This window comes from Sciurus vulgaris (genome assembly GCF_902686455.1).
Source record: "Sciurus vulgaris genome assembly, chromosome: 12".
In the NCBI taxonomy this organism is placed as follows: Eukaryota; Metazoa; Chordata; class Mammalia; order Rodentia; family Sciuridae; genus Sciurus; species Sciurus vulgaris.
In genome coordinates, this window is record NC_136473.1 from 49816036 (window position 1) to 49838786 (window position 22751).

Here is a 22751-nt window from a genome sequence, read left to right on the forward strand (position 1 = left end):
TATGTTCCTGAGAAAGCTTAAATTCTTTTTATTTGGGGAAATGCTAAGTGACATTTTGGTTTATTTTGTTTTCCTTGTATCTCAGGGGTTTTGTAATTTTCTATGTGTGTGTTTTAAGTCATTCAAGTTATAAAGAAGAGAAGTCAAAGCCAGGAATAAATACCCCAATTCTTCTTTAATTCCACAAGGCATCTAATACCTATTTCTGTCTTCATCTAGAGAGAGGCCGGTAGCTGGCACTCCTAACCAGCCTTTATCTAAAACCCCGCCTCTCACTGCCTCCTCCTTTGGATACAAAGTTTTTAACTTATGGGCAGATCTAATGGTGCTGTGTTTTAGTGCATTGTGAACTGAGAGTAATGATGAATTATGTCTACTCTTAGCTTTCTGTATCAGGACTCTGACCAGTGACATCGCTGCTCTGTGCTGCACCTAAATCTCTTGTAAAGCCTGTACACTCCAAGGACAAAAGTGTTGTTCTCAGCAAGATGAGCAGGAGCCTGTAGGAAATGCCTCCATCTGCCACAGATATTTATATAGACAAAATTATTGATGTTTAGTGGCAGGAGGATGGTTCCCTTTCTCACTGGATTGAACGATGGGAACATATCTGTTTTCTTGATAAGACTGTGGCCAGCCCCATGTTTGGTCTAGAAGGTAGATGAACTGCCTGCTGGCTGCAGGGATGTCTGCTTTGTTTTCTCTGTATCTTTGCCAGAGTGTATCTTCCTTTTTCATCTCAAAAACTGTTTTTAAACTTAATCACACTGAACTTTTTGTGTATGTTTGCCTGACAATAAGTGGGTCTGGGGCTAGGGAGGAGAATGCAGAGCAAAATGCATCTTTATTAGGAGATAAATGAAAAACCACTTTCTTTGTTTAGAATAACCAGGAGTGTAAGTGAACCCAGTTATAAAAAGGACACAACTGGAGAAACATTTTTTTGAGAAAATAAAAGGAATAATGTGCATTTAAAACAAGTTTTAACAAAACCTATAGCAACTATTTTTAATTCTCTTACATCTGTTTTTCCTATGACACTGTGATGTTTAAAAATCTTTTGATTCTCCTAGAATCAAATTTTCTTTGCTTAATAACATCTAAGCTTAAGATCCTAAAACAAACTGAAGCTGTTCCTACTTGACTACTCAAAATAGATTGACTACTCGAAGCAAACTCGAAATAGATTATTTAGTTTCTTTAGGTGACATTTGGAACTTTATTTTTTAGAAGATCAATTTTGTATAAGAAGCTTTAGAGTAAATTTAATATTTTAAACTTTCATAATTAAAGATGGTTTGTTTTATCCAGGTTTTGTTGTTGTTGTTTTCGGGGGGTGGGTGTTTTGTTTTGTGTTTTTTGGCTTTTTGTTTTTGTTTTTGTTTTTAACCAAGAAAACAGTTTCAACCTGAGGACAACCTCACTGTCATATTCCCCCACCAGAGCTTTGTCGCTTCTCCTGTCACTGGGACTCTGTGGCATCATGAACTCCGTCATTATCAATTATGGGTGTCACGCTTTTTTTACCTTGATGAGCTTGAATTTCAAGTTCTACATTCATTCCAGCATTACTTTCTATCTGCACAGACAAGCTGTTGAACAAGCAGATTGAATGGTGCAAGATGACTAGGTATACAGTGTCTAAGAAATTTATATTCTTTGAAATGTAGGGGTGTGACGCCCTGCCTGTCTGAAAGTCAGCCCTCCTGCCTCCCTAGCCTCCCAAACGCAGCTGTGTACCCTGAAGTATGTGGGAGTTGGGGTGGGGGAGGTGTGCAGAAGCCCTGTAGCAGCTAAAATTACTTCCCACAAGTCCAGGAAATCCATTCCTTTAGCGAGAACTTAACTCAGCATCTTATTCTAACTGGAGGCACCCTTTAAGTCAGCTTAGTTATCTGGTTTTCTCCTCTGGGGAAAATAGAAATTGTGACAAGGAAATGGAGAATCTACTCACGACAGGCATGCTGGCGCTGGAGAGAGGGATTGCAGTCCTCCATCCTAGGAAGAAAGAGAAGACATCAGAAGTACACACACAGCTGGCAAAGCACAGTGTCCAGCTATTGCACAGGCACCTTGTGTATCTTAGGAGACCTTAGGAGGGTGGCCCTGTATCATGGCACACTGTGACAGTGATGTGCGCAACAGTGAACTTGGGCTACAAGAAAATCGTCTGTTTATGGAAAGGGAATAATTGATTTTTGTTTCAAAAAGACTATTTGAAACTTACATAAAGATTGGTCCTTGAAGGGAACAAGTTTTCATTATCTGAGAATCACACATTCATTCATTCCTCTCACCTTTTGAGCATTGCCAGAGTGAAACTTTAGTTTTGGACAGAAATTGTTTTTCTGATACCTGGTTACCTGCTTTTTGTCAAACCTGATTCCATAAGTCTTTTGTCCATGATTTCCTATAATTAAACATTCCTTTAAAAAAAAAAAAAGAATGCCTCATTTTTGTTGATTCCTCTTAGTCTTCTATTTAAGGAATACCTTTGAAATTATTGAGTGTAGTTTTCTTTATTTCTGAAATTTCATAGACAAAGATTGCAGAAAAAAATGTTAACATAAAAATTTATGGCCATTATCTACCATTTAATATCCCTCTCCTCCTTCTAAAAGATAATGCTTTATTTTCTGTTTTCTAGTCTCTGATACCTGTGTTGTTGTTGTCTTCCAAAATCTTTAAACATGATGAATGAGGAGTTTCTTTTCCATATTATAGGATTTGATCTTGCTTATATTTTCCTTCTACTATCTAGATTGCTGATTGGAAGTCAACTGTTAAAATGACCCTATTATAGATGTCATCCTAAAAATTTTAAAGGTTCTCTAATAGGGTAAAAGCTTTTTGTTTGTTTGTTTTTGTTTTTTGGTACTAGGGATTGAGTCCAGGGGCACTTTTCCACTGAGTACATCCCTAGTCCTTTTAATTTTTTATTCTGAAACAGAATCTCACTAAGTTGCTAAGGTTCTTCCTAAATTGCTGATACTGACCTCAAACTTGGAACCATCCTGCCTCAGTCTCCTGAATGAGTGGGATTACAGCCTTACACCACCAAGCCCAGCTTAGGGTGAAATCTTGATTAACAAATGCCCCATCGGTGTGAATACAACCACATGAAAATATATGTACTTTCACGTATTGTGCACAAAGGCTATGTCCCTTACAACATCCATAGACCCCATCTAGACTGGAAGTTAAACTCAAATGCAGGTGAAATTTGGAAGTCTTCAAAACTGCCATGGGTTCCTCTCTCAGTATACCTTCTCTGGGTTAACTGCTTTCTCTCTGTGTAAACTTCTTTTTATTTCCTTCCTCCATTCTTCTTCCAAAGTTACCATACTGGTGATTCTTATTTATTTGAAATTTATCTTTGCTATGCCTTTTCACTTAAAACTTTTGATGCTGACTTGGGAAATGAACATCTTTTTCCTGCTCGGTTTCAGAAACATTAGGCATCATTGAATGAGGGGTGGGGCAGGAGGGAAAAGGGTGGAATGCGTTAGTCAAAAGACCCAAAATGGCAACTGGGAAAACCCTCCACCATAGCCCATGTAGGAAGACACCAAAATCTACCGCTGGCTCAGGCCTCTCTGTACTGACTTCTCCTTCATTATTTTTCATTTTTCTGCCAACTCTGGAAGCATGTCTGACCTCCAGGGACACGTTCTTTTTTTTTTTTTTTTTTTTTTTTTTTTTTTTTTGTCTCAAGTGTGGAAAAAAAATTTCTTATTGTCAGAGTTGTGTTGAAATAAAATTGGCATTTGTAGGAAGCAGCATTTGCTAAGAAACTTAGGAGTGGTGGGAATCACTGTGCTGAAGTGAGCAAATTTTGACAGTCTGGTAAAACAGAAGGATAAGGAAGACTTGTTGTCCTCTGAGGTCAGTTCAGATGCACAGCTGGACTTCAGACTACAGTTTCTCAAAGGGGTGCTTACAGGCTACCACCATCACATTCTCTTGGGTGATACTGTGAATGCATAACACAGGGCCTAGGTCAGAATGTGTATCAGTGGGCCTGGAGAGCTGCATTTTAACAGATTCTCCATGAATCTTCTCATTTAATTAAAAAGTGGCCTGTTTGTGATTCTGGTGCTCAGTTCTCCAGCCCCTCAAGTCTTTTATGTATGCATCTCCAGAGACACATACTCTAGAGGAGACTGACTCCCCCACATTAGATGTATAAGAAACTGAGGCATAAACCAGAGCACCAGTTTGAACTTTGCATCCAGTAGTGTGGGGATCCTTTAGCAGCAGAAGGGGAAACTGTTCACAGTTGGTGAGGCTCAGTACCTTCCCTGACTCTTTGCATATGTTCTTCTGTAAGTCTTATTTCTTTTCTTTCACCCTCAGACCCCATTTTCAGCTTTCTGAGGAAAGTATGAATAATTAAGATTTATCTTTTAAACAAGGCTCTTGTCATCATTCTCCAGAAAGATTTTCATAGCCCCTGCCCACCAACCCCAGGAACGTCCTCTGGAACAGTCATACCTGACACAAGACTAGGTGGTTGCCCTCAACGCACCATTGTCATTTGCTTACTTACGTGTATCTCTCTCCTGTTAGACAGTGAATTTAATTGTCCTTGTAAAATGGAGCTGCACCCAACCCTGACCTGGAGTTACTACTTCATAAATGATTGTCAAATAAATGGTGAAGCTTAAACAGCTTGTGAGGTTCCTTGACGCACATTCTCCTCCGTTTTCATCATCTCTGCCATAAAGAATCAGTGTATTTGGTTTTAAGCAAAATTAAATATGTTTATATTAGATTCATCTTCCTGTGATCCTCATAAAAATGTGTTTTGAGAACAAAATAAATAGGATAAAGAGAAAATTAGGATACTTGGGGAATCTAAATACTTACAAAGTAAAATTTCTTAAATACCGTGAAATGCTTTCAAGAACTCCAACTAAATTTAAGAGGGGATCGACTGGATTTTGACTAAGTGCTGAAAAAAAGTGCCCTTAATTCCCTATCCAAATACTTCAGCTTAAATTTACTGGTAGCTATTTCTGAGGAAGACAGGGACTCTGCAATCCTTAGTTTGTTATAAAGAAAATGTTTTTGTGGTCAGATGTTTAGAGGAAGGATTAAAGGCAATTTATGGCTTGGGTTGAAAGTAATAAAAGTGGTAACAATGGAGTGTCGTCTAAACTGTCATCATATTCTGGAATTACTAACAGTATCAACCCAACAGGCATTTTACATCTAAAAGGAATTACTTTCATTTGTCATGCTTTAAGGTAAACTGTAGCATCAATCTTGAGTTGCTAACCTGAACTGTTTGTTTCATTCTATTGTTTAAGGAAGAGGAGTGAGTCAGTTGCAGAGGAGATGAATTCAATCAGTGAACCATTTGCCACAGGGCCCAAGAAATATATTTATAATTCTTCCATTTCAGGAAACTATACTGCAAAGTCTACATAAAATGTATTTTCTTGAGATTAAACTGCAGCCTGTTCAGTTTCTCCAGAAATACTTCAGTTTTAATTCCCACGGGGGGAAAAAAATCACAAGAATAAAAAATTAAATTAACCCGAGAAGTTACATTTCTTCTTGTAACACCCTTTTTATTAAGAGTCCCAGTTTACAGATTCCTTGTTGTTTGTTTAATTAAAGTAATCATAACTTTTTATAATGTCTTACAATTCATAAAGACTTAAAATGAATTCTGTTTAGTCTTTGTAACAACTGTGTGTAGTAATAATGTAATATGTTTCCGTGTGATTGAGCCCTTCTATTATTTGAAGGAGTCCCAAGGTTCAGAGGTGTTAGAACATTACCAGTGTCAAATAGCAATGCCAAGTAATGCAGGATTTATCTCCAAGCAGCATCCTTTCTGAACTATACCTCTGGTAACTCTAGCGCTATTTTCCTTGGAATGTATATACAAAAAGAAAACATAGAAGTGTTAAAATGTTATTACTATTCACTCTTTTCTCTTGCCAATTAAATGATGATTGTCTCCTATGTTCGATGAAGTTCAGTTTTTAGGAACTGCCCAACTATTAGTTGCAGATGACTTTTATGTATAGGTAAGTTTAGTATAGACAATGAGTCTAAAATAGTTTTAAATAAGCATAATCTTAATTAGGCAATTCTTCTGATTTATGTTATGTTGCCAAGCCTATGTATGTAATAGAGAGCTAATCTTAGGACTCACTCTCATCCAGAGATAGAGACCCTCTGCTTGAAAAAGCCTCAATGGCAATGGCAGTTGATGTTTTAAAGTCAGTGTCATGCAATCTCCCTTTGCCAGTAGTATTTTTCTGATAATTAAAATTCTTTTTTAGGGTGGGGGTACCAGGGATTTAACTCCGGGGCACTTGACCACTGAACCACATCCCCAGCCCTATTTGGTATTTTATTTAGAGACAGGGTCACTTATTTGCTTAGTGCCTCGCTTTTGTTGAGGCTCACTTTGAACTCTTATTGTTCCTGCCTCAGCCTCCTGAGCCACTGCACCCAGCTGATGATTCAAATTCTTAATGAGTCATGTTGTTCTCCGAATATAAGATGGATTGTAGTGATTTTTGTAGATTGCTCTCTAAATAAATTGTCTTCTTCCCTCTCAGAGTGAAAGAAGCTGAAGAGGTGTGTAGGCAGAAGAAAGGAAAATCACTGTATAAAATAAAACCAAGACATGACTCTGGAATTGTAAGTATTTAACTGTTCTTCCTCTTTTTTTTTTTTTTTTTTTTTTTTTTAAACGTGCTTTTCTTTGTCTTTGGAACCTTGTCTTCACAATACATACAAGCTTATGTAATAATACTTTACTTACTTTCCTCTTAAGTTTCGATAAGTGATGAGCTTCTGATTCCAAGAATCTCCTGTCTTTATGCCTAAAACTTTAAACAGACTCAGCAAGTTAAGAGAATCTCAGTCTTCAATATTTGAAACTGAATTAAGATGACTCTACTAAGTGTGTGCATATATGTGGACATGTGAACATTACTCAGGGGGCATGAAGCCATCTTACACTTTCTTCATTTCACAGGCATGAGGGACAAAGGCTGTATTTGAACCCAGAGTGCCTGGGATATGGGATTCACTGTGTTGGGATCTGAAACACAATGGGAAATGCTATGTGCAGCATTGTGCTTTGCCCAGGGTTCTCAGACCTCTTCCATAACCTAGCAGCTATACAGAGTTGGCTGGTTGACAGCTGTTGGTCCATAGACTGAGTTTAACAAACTAATGTTTTCTTCTTACCTACACCCTCCCTTAAAATAAAATTTCAGGTTGCACACCCCAGGAGAGGAGATCTTGGTTAAAAGGACAATTTTTCTCCCTGTGATAATTTAGATGTTTTCATGAATGTTTTGATTGTCACTTGCTACCAATGCAAGTAAATGGTGCTTTTTTTTTTTTTTTTTTTTGTGGTGCTGGGCCTTAGTGCTTGCGAGGCGAGCAATCTACCAACTGAGCTATCTCCCCAGCCTAAATGGTGCTGTTTTAAGTGAGAAGTTGAATTACATCTTCAGATAGGAGCATTTTGAATTGGGTTAGGGAATGTAGTCTAATTGGAAAAGACATGATAAATTGAGATATGATTAAACAGCTCTATTAAGAAAAAAGTTAGGAATTAAATCTTCATTTGAAATGAAATGAAAAGGGCTACTTTTTGGGCTACTCTGAATACCTTTCCTTTTTAATATTTAAGCTTTTCTGACTACAACTGTTATCTGTTGTATTTATTTTCAGAAAGCAAAGATAAGCATGAAAACATGAACCATGAATGGCAGAATGAAAATGTGTCATTGTAACAACTTCCACAAAATTCAGCTGACCTGAGGGTGGGAAGAAAACTACATCATTCTGATCATTTTTCTTCTTTACCTTTTAGTTTGTAGTTTAAGTGCAAAGAAACACTAGTGTTTTTTCCTGTTGTTGTTTTGTAGTCTTCCTATCCCCTCAGTTCCCTCCAATGTGTATAATACCATTCTTCAATGAAATAATAGGACATTTAACAGAGATCACTATGTGCAATACTGTATTTAGTGTTTCTATTTCAATTTTTTAGGATGTTAATTTATATGAAAATAAAATGAATAATTAAACATTTCTGTGTCTGTTGTGTGCTTATTGCATAAGTTTGCCTGGAAAATGTGACCCTTATAATTATCATTTAAAGGGGGAGGGATAAGGAAAGGAAGGAAAGTAAGTTATCCTGCACATTCACATGTATAAAACATCTTGCATACTATTTCAGGGATTTAAAAATTTAAGTCCAGCAGTGGTGCCTAAATAAAATATCCTGATAAAATATTTATTCCATTTTGCCTAAACTAAGATTTCTTCTGAGTTCCAGAACACCTTCCGGACCTTTTCAATTAGATGTCTCACTGTACCCTTACAGTTCATCATGTGCAAAACCCAGCTCAGCTTGTCCTTTTGCCCCTCCAGACCTGCCCATTCTTCTGTGTTATCTCTCTGTGAACAAAGCCACCACCCACTGGAACACCAGAGTCAGCCCTCACTTCTCACCATCCCTTCTGTCCTGCTCTTCCTCAGCTGCTATGGTTTAAGTGTCCCTAGAAGTTCAAGTGTTTAATCCCTAATGCAGCAGTGTGAGGAGATGGGAAGTATTTGGGTCAACAATATATACTGAAAAATAGTAAATAGTGTCTTCAAGTCATGGATGGAAAACAGTGAATCAAGACAGTTATACCCATATCATTCTTATCAAAGGTGAGATACGTGTTCCCAGACATTGAAAATCAAAACAGTTAACTATCCAAAAACCTAACTCAAAGTTCTGCTAAAGGACACATCCAATAAGGAAAGTACAAAAGTAAAGTGAAGGACCTCAATATAAGAAATCACATCACAGAAAATGATGGAGTAGATGAAGTCTAGATTATAAATAATAACAACTATAACTAAATTTTGTGTTTACAAAGAATACTGACATTTTAGATGGATTACAGAATGGGAGAAATTCAGGCAGTAATTTAAAACACGCTAAGGGTCTTACTTTCATTTGTTTAATTCAGTAAATGTTTGCACAGTCATGAATATGTACCAGAAACTACTATCTGCTTTGGGAATAATGGACACAGAAAATGTCCTATCCCTGTGGCACTGACATTCTAGTGGGACAGACAAACCAAAAAATGGTGGAAAATACTATGCCAGGCACTATGGCAATTGAGTAGGGTGACCAATAACTTGATCTTCAAACTAGAAAACCTTTGAGAATGAAAATGGGTGTATTTTGCCTGGAAACCCTTCTTAAGCTAATACTATGACCCCCGTCCAAACTACTGGTCATCCTACATCTATGTGCTATGTGAGCTTTAATTGCTACAAAGAAAAAAAGGGGGAGAAGATAATAATATTGAATATGTTTACACACTGTTGCAAAAAAATACAAGAATAAAAAATGAAAGATTGAGGAGAAAAACCTTGTTAATCCAACTGAAGGGCAGAAAGATGAGAAAAAATGAAGTATGCTAACAACAGAAATTATTGTGGATAGTATTTGGGAGACCATGCTGGGGGAGGGAGGAAGAATTGTTATCCACAAGCCCTGAAAATCCTGTGTAACCATTCCTTGAATTTGCCAATTTGTTATTGTCATTTTCACTCCCTAGTCAATTAGTGAACTCAAACTTTGTTAGTTTGTATTTTTCAATTATGGTTTTTCATGAAACATTTTCACTTACACAGTATAATCAAAAGCAATAGGAAGGGGTTTACCATTTTTTAAATGGTGTGAAAGGCAGGGAGATGTTTATCCTTTATCCTCTTAAGAAACAATCCCACAGCAACAAGGAGCAAACTGCAAACTTGATTTTTGATTAAAATGAGAGGTATGGAAAACCCAAACCACAAAATACATGGAAGATCTTCCAAATGTGTGGGTGTGGGAGGAGGGAGAGAGACAAAACTCAGAAAAAGCCAGAAAGTCCCTTTCTCTAGGGTGGTGCTACACACTTAGGTGCTACCTCAAACTTCTGTGTTTGCAGTAATGAGCCTTGCTGATCAGGATCAGGATTAGGAACCTTCCTGAATGTGCTGTATTAATTTTCTTTTTTAGCAGAAGAATGCCTATATGAGAAATCAGACAGACAAGTCATTTGCAAGAAGATGTCTATCAATAAGAAGTGTGAGGAAAGAGACCTGAATGAAAGTTGTAAACACTAGAGCAGATTATGCTCTGCCCGGCTTCGTAATGAAATATTTCTAGCTTGAAACACAACCTTATCCTCTTCCAAACCCATATTGCAAACAGATAGCCGATGAACGTAACACTGCTACCAAACCAATAAAGATTATTAGAAAGAGTCCTGTACATCAGGTCATTTGTGAATCGCAATGTAAAAGTACTACACACCATGTTAGCAAACATCAGGAAGCCCATGAATTTGATGTTTATTAAATACTAATACATAAATTACATAGATATACTATATATGATTATTAGATTGTTGGGATTTTTGGTTTTGGTATTGGGGATTAAATTCAGGGCACTCAACCACTAAGCCACATCCCCAGCCCTATTTTGTATTTTATGTAGAGACAGGGTCTCACTGAGTTGCTTAGCGCTTCCTCAATTTTTCTGAAGTTGGCTTTGAACTAGTCATCCTCCTGCCTCAGCCTCCTGAGCCAGTAGGATTACAGGTATGCCCCACCCAGTTCAGCTAGATTATTTTAGTCAGCTTTTTTACTGCTGTGACTAAAAGATCTAACCAGAGCAATTTTAAAGGAGGAAAAGTTTATTTGAGGGCTCACAGTTTCAGGGGTCTTAGTTCACAGAAGGCTGACTCCATTCCTCAGGGCTCAAGGTAAGGCGGAACAAGAGTGTGGCAGAGAGAAACAGCTCACATGATGATCAGAAAGCAGAGAGATTCCACTCTCCAGATACAAAATATGGATACCCCAAAGTCATGCCCCCAGTTCCCTCCTCCAGTCACACCCTACCACTTCATTTACCTCTCAGTTAATCCCTATCAGGATTAAATCACTGATTGGGTTAAGACTCACAACCCAATCATTTCTCCTCTGAACCTTCTTGCACTGTCTCACAGGTGAGCTTATAGAAGACACCTCACATCCAAACCATAACAATTATATACTTAAAAAAATAAAAATAATGAGGTATTAGAGACAATAATAGGATGTCATAAATTGACTAGGCCAAATGTACAGAAATCAAGAACTCTCACAAATGCAAACAATATTCAGTGGGAGGTTGTAAATAGGAAAGAGTTGCCTGTTTGAAAAAGCAAAAGGGCTAGGGGTATAGCTCAATAGGGGAGCATGTGCTTAGCATGTGCTTTGTATGTGTGATGGCCAGTGCTTGACCTCCAGTAAACACCTCCCCCCAAAAAAATCCAGCAAAACTTCAACAAAAAATATATAAGAAAATAGTTGAGAAACCCACAAAAAATTTAAAGACACTGACAATAGCAGCCTCCCTGAACCAATGAACTTAATACTATCCAAATAAAAACGCCAACAGGAGAATTTTTTGCAGAGAGGTAAAAGGGAGTGGAGGCCGGCAAGTAGGAAAGAAGTCGACTTCAAAGTTCATATTTAAAAATCAGCAAGAACAGCCTGAAGACCTTGAGGAAAAGATATTGTAAAGAGGAACTGGTCCCTAATTGTTAAATATATTTTAAAGGGACAATTGACGTTTATGATAGCAAAATATTAGAAACGTCTAATAATGAGGTATTATACTGGTTTTCCAAAAGAAACATTTTATGCATCATATAGAAGATATGAAACATTTTTAGAGGAAAAGAATTTATGAAAAAGCTAGTACCTTTATCGTTTTTGTGTGGAAAAAAACAAGAAGCACAAGAATGTGCATAGTGCACTTCCATTCGTGTAAAATGTGTGCAATGTGATTATCGAATTTGCAGGAATTCATTTGCATAGGGTATTTCTGAGACACTCAAAAGGAACTGATAATATTGGTTGCTTCTAGGGGAGCAAAACTGTTATTTGGGAGAGTGGAGAATTTTTCACTGTTATTTCCTTTGATTCTTTTGGATTTGGTACAAGGTAAAAAATAAGTCAATATAGAAATAGTTTATATTTAACTTTTGGGAATGTATCTCATTTCAAGTATTAAACTTCACCCATCCAGTCAAATATGTTGAATCAGGGAGACATGTTTGGAGTGGTTTATGGTGTTCTGCGTTACCATAGCAACTCTATCAGATATCCTCCCCAAGGAAGACAGGAAAATTCTCTCACAAGACCACTATGCAGAGCTATTTGGAAGGGTGGCAAGGCAACCCTGTTTTTCTGTTTCTGGAATGAAAAAATAAATAAAGGCAAGCTAGAGTGATCTGTAAGCACATTTTCTCCCCTGGTGGTCCCATTTCTACAGTAACATTGGCTTTTTTCTTCACAATAGGCCATTTTGGTACACCTTTTGCAAAATCCCTTTCATCTCAATTTTGAAGTTATTTCATACTGCTCTCTCAAACTCTTTAACTCACAGCTCTATGCCTATCATATACTCTAATGATTTCCAGAGATTAATATCACTTTCTAATCCACACAACAGGTCATGGGACAAATTCATACCTGAAGGGCTATGCAATAATAAGAATTGCCTGTTGGTTTTAAGCTTTTGGAGTCAGAAACTTGCATTATATTTAAACCATTTCACAGCAAAGCCATTTTGTAAAGAGATTCACTTAATTCAAACTGACTCCACATGATATTTGTTTTTTTGTATCCACACATATTCTACCTGGTAAATGCTGTCTGTAATTTGTCCCCATATCCTTAAACTAGTGAGCCCATATTTTTCAAGCAGAGTGAAATAAAAAATTTTAACATTTAGTTTACAGAATCCCAGGATTGATCCAGAAATAGATCTCATCAACAGAGTGCCTTTCAGCACATGGAAAAACAGACATGGGTGCCTATGGTAACACAGTTGTATATGCCAAAGTTCCTTAAAACAAAAATTAACACACACATACACACACAGAGAGACACACACCATGACAAAAAGAAAAACAGAGAGCAAGAAATTCCAGATATAAATATTTAGATAACTTTCAAACCTTTTTGCTAAAGTTTCAAACATAAAATCTGAAGTTTCCAACCTTAATCAGACCCAATTCATAATTTAGTATCCAGTATCCAGCACCTCCCATCCACCACCCTGCAATAAATTGATATTTGCATTCTTTAGAATAGCTAAGTTTTCTTCAATAATGCCCTGACACCAGAATTTTATAGATAAAGTTGGTTGTTATGAAGATTTTATGTGTACCTAGTTTATTTTGATCTTGTTTTGTTTTGTTTTGTTTTGTTCCAGAAGAGATTTTGCTACATTTATCACACTGCCCGTGAATGCTGGGCTCAAGCGGTCCTCCTTCCTCAGCCACCTAAGGACCTGGTGCCACAGGCACACACGACAGCATCAAGCCATATGCCTAGTCAGTGAACACACCTTCTGGAATGTGAATTGGGGATGGGGCTTGGACCATCAGGAAGACATGGCATTACCCAAAGAGCAGAAGGATAGGATGGTTGTTGCTAGGAAGGAGAAGCACAGCATAAATTCTCTGTGCAACAAAGATATACACGGAGAGTGAGAGGGAGAGCTTGATGCACTGTGTCCAACAAGAGGAGAGGCATTGAAATGCAGTACTGGAAAGTTCCACTTTTTATATCAGGGAGTAAGTAAGTAGTTTATCTGAGCAATGGTACTAATTTCCTCCAATGTTTCCCCCTCCTACTCTTTTGAAGGAGTATTTCCAAAGGTTACTTTGCCCTCTATTTCTCTACTCCCTCTCTTAGAATACTCATCTATTCTCATGAATTTAGTCATGATTTTTTGCTTTTATGTCTGCTTCTCCATATCTACCTCCTCATTCAGATCCAATTCCTATTTCTTCAGATGTAGGGAAATTTTATTCAGTTTATTTCAGTCTTAATGCGGATCTAACAGTGATTAAACACACACATACACACACACACATACATACACACTCATCATCATCATCATCATCATCATCATCATCATCATCATCTTCTAATACCCAGTCCTCACTTACACTGGGCTCCCATTACTTATACTCCTCTGTAGACACCACATTCTGCAAATATTTCCCGTAATTATCTCTTCCTTTTGAATACAATTCTATAACCAGGTCTGGCTCTATTCATCAGCCTATATCTGGATCTAGATCATGTTCCTTCCAATTGCCTTGCATATTGTGGCTGGAATAAGACTTGATCAAATCTGTCAGTGATTTTCTACTATTTTATTTAGAGACAGGGTCTCACTGAGTTGCTTAGTGCCTCGCTATTGCTGAGGCTGGCTTTGAACTTGAGATCCTTCAGTCTCAGACTCCTGAGCCACTGCGATTATAGGTCTATATTTTATTCTCCATCTCCTCCCTCTTCCCATACCCACTACTCTGCCCAGATACCAGGTTCAGTACTGATGGACTCAATCCATCTCACCCCATCTTCTAATCCCCACTCCCAAATGAATTTTTCAATGAGAGTTGCCCTCAATCAGGCCTGCAAGCATAGAATGGCTAATGTGGGTAACAAAGACTTGTCACCCTTACTTCAGTTTAGGGCGACACAGCTCCAGAACCCCATTATAGGATCAGACAAGGCCTCCATTTCAACCAGATTTCTTTTTGCATTGCACGATTCAATTTTTCTCATTTCCGTACAGATCTATTGTCCTGCAAGCATTCCCAATAAACCTGCTCAGAACTGTGTCTCAGAGTTTAAGAAAGAAATTTAAAATAGTTCCAGAGTGATCCAGGGAAGAATACTCTAAAAAGGGATTTGGAGATGGATCACTTGCCAGACAGCTGCCAAGAATAACCCCCAGGGCATACTGTAACAGTAGATTTTAAAAACTTTTCCTATTGGTAAGCTGGCATGGTCTGCTGGTGGAAGGACTCACTGACTGGTAAAAGATCATTAATGCTTAAAAGTTATGAGGGACAGAGGGATTAGATCCTTATTTTCAAGTGGCATTGATTTGTTGAAGAGATAATAAAAGACTCGGGATATTAATCACCATCTCAGGCAGAATGCAAAAGCCATAGGTAGGGTCTCTTTGGCAACATTTAATTAAGCCCTGGTTTTCTGCAATCAAAGGAAGACTCAGGTGTAAGAAGAGTGCTGTTTCAGAAAAGTTTGCATTCTGAGCTCTTGCAAGTTTCCTTTGCCAATGTTAGGGCCTTCAAAGGGAAGGAATGGAACTCCTAAAATCGGGAAAGTTATACCTGGGTAAATAATTTGAGAATCTCAAACTCTCAAATTTCCCTGGACCCAATAAACTATTCCTAGACTCACATCCCTACTGGGAAGTAGTGGGTCAGCTAAGGGATGATAGGAGTATACAAGAACGTGGCTGCAGGATTCAGGAGAAGAAACATACATATGTGTCCTGAAACTGCTAAATCAAAGAGGGGGACCAGAACATGAAGTTGGATAAGGGATACCTACCACTCCCAGAGCAATCTCCCATGACTCAAGATTTAACTCCATGGCAAATGACCCAAGGATCATGACTTAGAGAATCACAAAAACTGTAATTCACATTCAATGAAATAGAAATACAGGAAGTTCCACAGTGCATGTTGAACAAAAAGCTTCCAAAAGCTCAGAGAAGTAAGAATGCTAAGTAGATTTGCTACATATAAAGTTTAGGGGGAAAGAAATAGACAACTGCATTCCCAGGAAGGTATCTGTTAGTACACATCACCTGTAGGTCAAGATTAACTGTAGGAGATACGTTGCTATAAAACTAGTCTTCCTGAGGAATGTGAAAATAGCAAGATCTTTTAAAAAAAATGTCAGGTTGTAATGCTTAACTTCCAGAAGCAAGATGGGCATATTTGTTGCAAAGCATGGGAAGATTGTAGTGGCAGTCAGGGGTTCCCAACATGATAATGGTTAATAGAATATGATGTTTCTGGATATGCTGCCAACAAAAATATTGCTTAATTTTCAGTTAAAAAGAAATCAGTGATGGATAATCAGAGGCAGAAGGCAGTAACTCAATAAAAATCAAATCCCTTGTCCAGTTTCCAGAGCAGACATGGAACCTATTGCCCAAAGAGTAGCTGGTTCCCCCATGTGGCTTCATCTGCTTATGCATGATGGGGTTTGGACTGCTTCACTTGTATGGGCATTGCAGACTCTCATGGCCATAGGAATTCATTACTATCCAGGTGTGTCCTGCCACCTGGGCCTCCAGCTCCTCTGAACTTTCCAGAGTTCTGTGTCAAGCCCTCACTTGTAGCCAGCACCTTCATTCCCTCTGTTCGTTTTCTCTGGAGAATCCGGACCAAGTGGGACTCGGGAAGAGTTTCGACATTGCCACTGGATTCAGCCCGTCACTTCCTTTCTCTACTACAGCAAACATGATCTCCATGATATTATCCTAGAGAATCAGCCTGAGGGGGCTGGGAGAAAAAACTGACATAGTGAGCAAGGAAAAGATTCTAGCCTGAAACTCTGAGACTCCATCTTTCTCCATCTTTCCCATCGATGACTTTGGACTTGACCCTTCCATCTCCCATAGGGGCAGAATTCTATGAGCACAATTCACTGATCTTTCCTTCAGTTTTATATGCTAATAATGGATGACATTAATCTTGAATCTTTTGGCATCTCTTCCATGGAATCAGAATTGCTTTCTCATGGTTTATATTAGAAAGATGTCCGATATACTAAAGCAAAAAGAAAGAAAGAGAAAGGAAGGAAGGAAGGAAGGAAGGAAGGAAGGAAGGAAGGAAGGAAGGAAGGAAGGAAGAAAGAGAGTGGCTGGTTCCCTTAAGAGTAAAGACCTTGCAATACAAAGGCAAATCTATTATTTTGTTATATTCCCACTTCTTAAACTGGGAACTTTGGACCATTTATTCAGGTCAATGTGCTTTACCTTAATACTCAGTACTTTGGGGAATACTGAACACTGGTTCAGAATTAACACTAATACTTGGAGATCAAATGAACCACCATGGTTCCCTACTAAATTGGAGCCATATTGGGATTCCTAGAGTCCTCTCCAAAGTCTGGTTGTCAGTGGACCCACTGCTCCATGGACCGACTCAATGACACATGCCCTCATTTCCAAATACATAATTGGAAAGGACACTCTTGGTAGTTTGAAGAGTCCTCACATTCATTCTTTGACCTCTTAGGCAAGAACTATTGTGTTGGGGAGGGGCAAATGGAAGTTCTGAAGCCTTTCACTACTCCAGAAAAAAGGAATAATTAAAAACCAAAAATGAATTCCAAAAGGAATGGGGAAAAATCAATGAAAATCTCAAAGACTTTAACACTGAAGTGGCCTCTGTCACATTTCCTTTTATTTCACAATACTGGCTCCTGCAAAAACAATGGAAGACATCATGCAATGGTAGTAGCCCCTGTTGAAGCTACTGCACTCAGTATTAATCATTTGCTTGAACCAATTGAAATAACCTCCAGCACGTGATCTGGCAAATGTGTGTGTGTGTGTGTGTTTCCATAAGGAAGGAGAACCAGACGCAGGGTGCACTCTCATGGGACAGACAACAGTTTACATTTATGGTCTAGCCTCCAGTCTTTCTCCATTCTCACACCCTTTATCAAAATATAGACCAAAAGGATCTGGATTTTATGGACTGACCCACCATATGATTGACATCAATGTAGTAGGACCAGATGACAGATATGGGGCAAATATGTCAAAAGTCTTGGTAAGAACCAACACCATTTGTGAGAAAGAATTGATGATTACTTTTATAAAGGTCCAGGAGACTTGTGATTCCAGAGAAGATGAAGTGCACATGTTTTCCTTATCCCCCCAGGTAGAGATCTTAGGACTCAGGGAATAATAAGAAAGTAATTTTTTTCTGGTTTTGTTTGTTTATTCTGTTACATATTCTTCACTGAATACTAGAGAAGCCAGTATTTCATAACCCAGAAATGCACATAGTACAAACAACATCAAAAACCATGAGGCTTTTCATATTTAAGTTTTGATAAAGTGGATGGGCTGCCTCCTGTGCTTCAGAAATAATGGCCATGGAATTAGGTGATAGGGGTGACAGGGATAGGGGTTAAGGATTCAGAAGATGACCTGGTCAACAAATTTTAATGGTTTATGATTTGGTCTCATTGTTATCTCTCATGCAGACATTACTAATCAGTGGTGATAGATCAATCATTAAATAAGATTTCTAGGAATACATATATTCTAAGTTGGTCACTGAATAGTAAAAATTCATTGTCATTGATTTCATAACTCAAAAATCAGTCAACTTTAGAAACAAGTGAATTGAAATATCCTCAGACTAAAGTGAAACATTCTGATCCACTTAATTAACTAAAAGGAAACACTTATAAACTGATTTCCTTTAAGTCCATACAGTGATTCAACCATGTACAAATTTCTTAAGGTTTTTATTTTTTATTGATCTTTGAATTTCTTGAATGGCATATAGTTTGATTAGTAGATAATGGTGACACTGTGAAACTAAGAAGAAATTAAGAAATTAAGAAATATTGAAACCCATGAGAAATAAATGTGAAAACACACAAAATTCAAGACAATTTCTGGCTTGTGAAAGACAAGTACAGTGCACTGATTACAGAAAGGAAGACAAGACTTACAGTGAACTTTTATTTGCAGCAGTTTCTCAAGGTTTCCTCATTCAGCATTTCTTATTCAAAGAACGCAGCAAGAAAATTCTGTCTTCAGTTGGTGGGGAAGAGGCTTGTAAGCTCCCAAAGACAGCTCTAAGCCACCCCTACCGTCCCTGCTCCTTGAATGCCTCATTCTGATTCTCCTTGAAGAGGTGACACAGTCTGGGGATTGAACTGACTATGGTTGGACAAACACACTCCAAACACACAGAACCCCTTTGTTGTTCACTAAAACAAGTTTCAAATTCCACTTTTATGGCACATCACACCACGATCATATATAATCCTAAAGTATCTTTATTTGTTCTATAATTTAATAGTATACCTATAAAATAATTACATTATACTTATAACTTTTCTTCATTTATAAACAAAACAAAACAAAAACAATTAAATACAATTTGAGCCATTATAAGGTAAACTTTATACATACAATAACCCCCCGAAGGAGCTTCACACTGCAGCATATCATATTGCTTTCATTGCTACACCCATAACTGGGTTCAAAGAGAATGCTCGGGTTATTATTCTATGAGTTCTTAGCTTAACCCTTCCCCTATCTGTGTGGGCTCTGGTTAATAAAACCACAGGGGTTGACTTGGCAGTTGTATTGGAGACACTCCTCCACTCTCCTTCCACTCCACTCCATCAGCCTCCATTAGGATCACATGGGCTTCCTTCCTTCACAGCTTTTAGGCTGCATATTCTACACTGGGTCTGACTTGAGGTTTTCTGCTAAATGAAAAAATCAGTTTTGACTGTGGATGTGTTTTTGACTTTTTGTCTTCATCCCTCGGTTCCAGCCCTCAGTGATTTCTTTTAATTTCTGCTTCCTGATTTTGGGCTACCCATTTCTGAAGCCAAAACCCCATTCACAACAGCACACTCTGTGCTCAGGTTTTACGGTGTTAACGCAAGCAACCAAAATATACAACTTGCAGGGCAGTTGCAGATTCACCAATGAGCCACACCCCACCCCAACCCTTGTTCTCCAGGTGACAAACTCTAGATCCACTGTTACTGCCTAGTGTCAGTTTCAGTCCCCAGACCAGTTTGTAGAGGGTCTCTTTCATATCCTAGGAAAGTGACCCTCTGGCAGGAGCACTTGCTTGGAAATGATCAGTGAAAGGCTTTTAGACTATGCTCATTCCCACCAATGGCATCTCATTCACATTTGTCAGATTCCATAAGCATTACTCACAGGGAACCCTTCCTGGAGCAATTTAGCAGAGACTCAAACTGAGTATATGTGAGAGCATAAATTATGTCAATTTCCTTCTATCAAGAGACCACAATATGGAAACTTTGACAATTCAATAGAAAAACAAAAGGTGACCTAATGTTTGCTCATACTTTTAAAATCTATTATTTGGAATGGATGCTAGTTATTTTCCATAGGACAATTCTACTAGATTACTATTCTCTACACTTTAATCCTTTACTTTCTCCTGCACCACAAAATAACCCAATTCCTTATATTCTTAAATATGTCTTTTAATAGGAAATATTTTTTGCTTAGTGTCATGGCAGTGAAAATAGCATCCTGTGTCACTCTTCATGTGCATAGAGGGTTTTGAGTTAATGTCTTCCCTGTGAATCCCCCTCCCAACACCCATCCATCCCAACCCAATTTCTAAATTGTGCTGCAATGCTTTAGTACCTTCAGTGACATAATATTCAAAGTAAAATCATGATTCTGCCCATCTCCCTGCCCAATCTAAAAGAGGTGCATGACAGTGAATTGCTGACCAGGCATTATGTCTGAGTAAAATACCTTTTTGGCAGATCATCACCTGTTGTCCTCCCTACTCAGAATGGTGCTGCAAGGCCAGAGTCAAAACATGTGAAACAATACATGATAGGTCTATAATACTTTTTAACAGCTCTTTACAATATAGGTCAATTATAAAACCAGCGTTAATGTAGAGACCTTGTGTGTGATAATATTCTAACTGCAGCGATAATAGCATGCACACTAGAGTTCATCTCGAGTCCACAGATGGAGGCTGGGGAGTAAGGAAGACGAGGTGGTGTCTGCTGGAAGGATGTGGCCTGCTGAGAGCAAGGTCCCCAGGAAAGCCCACTTGATCCAAGTGGCTCACGTGGTTTTCTTGGTGTTGGGTTTGTTAGGAGCCCCTTTGACCCTGCACATCTCCTTTATGGACATTGTCCAAATCAGCATCACAGCAGCAGCTAAAACCACAAGAATGAATGCTCACCACCCCAGGATCCAGGAAACAGCAGGAGAAGTTTGAGGGGCTGCTCAGAAGAGTGAGCATCTTTTGCGAGGAAAGGAGGCAAGTTGGAGTGTACGGTGAGGCCTGGGAAATACTCGCTTCCACATGGTGGAAACATCAATGCTGGATTTACAATGCATCACCTAAAGTCCTCTCCGACTGCTGGGGGAGCGGAGGTTTCCAGCATCTTTCCATGGGGTCTGATCCACAACCCAGCTTTGGAGTCCCAGGTAGGGTCCGGGATCTGTCAGAAACACACCAACAAAACTCCACCTGCGTTCCACGTTTGTGACAAGGACACCGTTAGCCCCCAAAGACGTGCTTGCTGCTGAGGGGAGAACACCAGACAGCATGTGAGTGAGCTCAGAGGACAGGGAGAGAGGCGGCGGCGAGAGCGACGCGACCCCGAGGCCGGGAGGCACGCAGTGCTGAGCTGCGTCCTGCCCCTGGCGTTCACTGTTTGTCAGAGTCGCTCAGGTTCACGGACATGCATCGGCACTGCTTCACCTTCTGGATCTTTTTGAGTCGAAAGGGTGGATCCAACCCGGGGCATTCGAGCTCCACCAGGACCGAGGTGACGCGCTGGGGCTTGCAGAAGGCGCAAGACTGGAAGGATTCCTCCTCCTTCTTCACGTGCCGCGGGATGTAGAAGGAGTTGCACTGGCCGTAGCAGAAGCGGTTGAGGATGGTGCGGCTGCGGCAGCCCTCCTCGCTCACCGTCTGTCGCAGTGGCTGGGTCTTGCACCAGTCACTCTTGAGGTACTTGCGCTCGGTGACCACCAGGGCCTCCTGACTGGAGGCCAGCACCTCCTTGATCTGGTGCTGCCATCTCTCTGAGTTGTTGCTGCTGCCGTCCTTGTAAGGCGAAGGGATGGCGCCCACCGGCCTGTTCTTCCGGGCTTCTGCCACCTTCACCAGGACTGTCACCAGGAACAAGGACAGGGAAAGCTTCCAGAACATCCTGCAAAGAGAAAAGAGTTAGAGGGGTTGGTTGGGAAGGGCGACAGAGTGAAGAATCCATGTTGTCCTTTTAATGCTTTATGGTTATATTAGGAGAGGCGACAGTCAGATTGCAGGATGCCCAGGGACAGCTGAAAGTGAGAAGCATTAAACGATACACTTGAAGACAGCTATATGACACTACCATAAATAGTGCCCCAGAGGCAGTAATGAATTTATAATGAAGTTAGAAAATATCTATAAGTTGAACAATTACAGAAATAAAGCAAACGCTGTCAAGAGACACACAAGCCAGTTCACAGAAGTACCAACAAAGGTTAATACCCAATGTTTATTGTGCTTTAGTATGGGCCAATGTTGTCCTAAGGGCTTTACATGTACAGCTCATTTAGTACTCCAAACAGCCTTAAATTGGGGGTGGTATTCCTACTTCATATTAGTAATAAATTGAGGCCCACAGAGGTTGAATCATTTGCCTAAGGTTTCATAACCACTGAACAATGGCCCCAGGATTTGAAGCCAGGTATCTACTTTCAGAATCATCAATATTAACCAATAGATATGGATATGATCAGAAAAATTAATAAGTAAAAAGTAAAAGGAAAGGTCACAAATTTCTTAAAAATAAGCACTAAAGTTAGAAACACATGTAGGCTAAAATTAATAGTTGTATATCTGATTATTATTACATATAAATAATAAATAACATTTAGCATTTAACATCAGTACACAAAGGTTCAAATTATTCAAATGAGTCATAAATTAGATTTGTATAGCATAAATCAATTCCTACTTGTAAATTAAGAAATTTCCAAGTCTGCATTAAACCTTTTGATAACAATGCAAAGGTACCTACATAAATGGGTTGTTTTTTTCCAGTCTGGGTATTAGAAGACTCTGACACAA

General features: G+C 39.0%; 2 protein-coding genes across 5 annotated transcripts in view; one reads left to right on the forward strand and one right to left on the reverse strand.

Moving 5' to 3' along the window:
- FMN2 (formin 2) overlaps nt 1-8062 on the forward strand; it is a 361252-nt gene extending 353190 nt beyond the window's left edge. For all 4 annotated transcript variants that reach the window (XM_079106095.1, XM_079106094.1, XM_079106097.1 and 1 more), the window contains 2 exons: nt 6582-6663; nt 7711-8062. In XM_079106095.1, the coding sequence (XP_078962221.1) occupies nt 6582-6663; nt 7711-7737 (109 nt within the window). In that variant the 3' untranslated portion in view covers nt 7738-8062. The remainder of the gene's footprint in view (nt 1-6581; nt 6664-7710) is intronic.
- Nucleotides 8063-18388: 10326 nt separating this feature from the next.
- The window catches only part of GREM2 (gremlin 2, DAN family BMP antagonist), a 106121-nt gene continuing 101758 nt past the window's right edge, over nt 18389-22751 (reverse strand). Inside the window, exon 2 of the mRNA XM_079106191.1 lies at nt 18389-21846. Within this exon, the coding sequence (XP_078962317.1) occupies nt 21339-21845 (507 nt within the window). The 5' untranslated portion in view covers nt 21846 and the 3' untranslated portion in view covers nt 18389-21338. The remainder of the gene's footprint in view (nt 21847-22751) is intronic.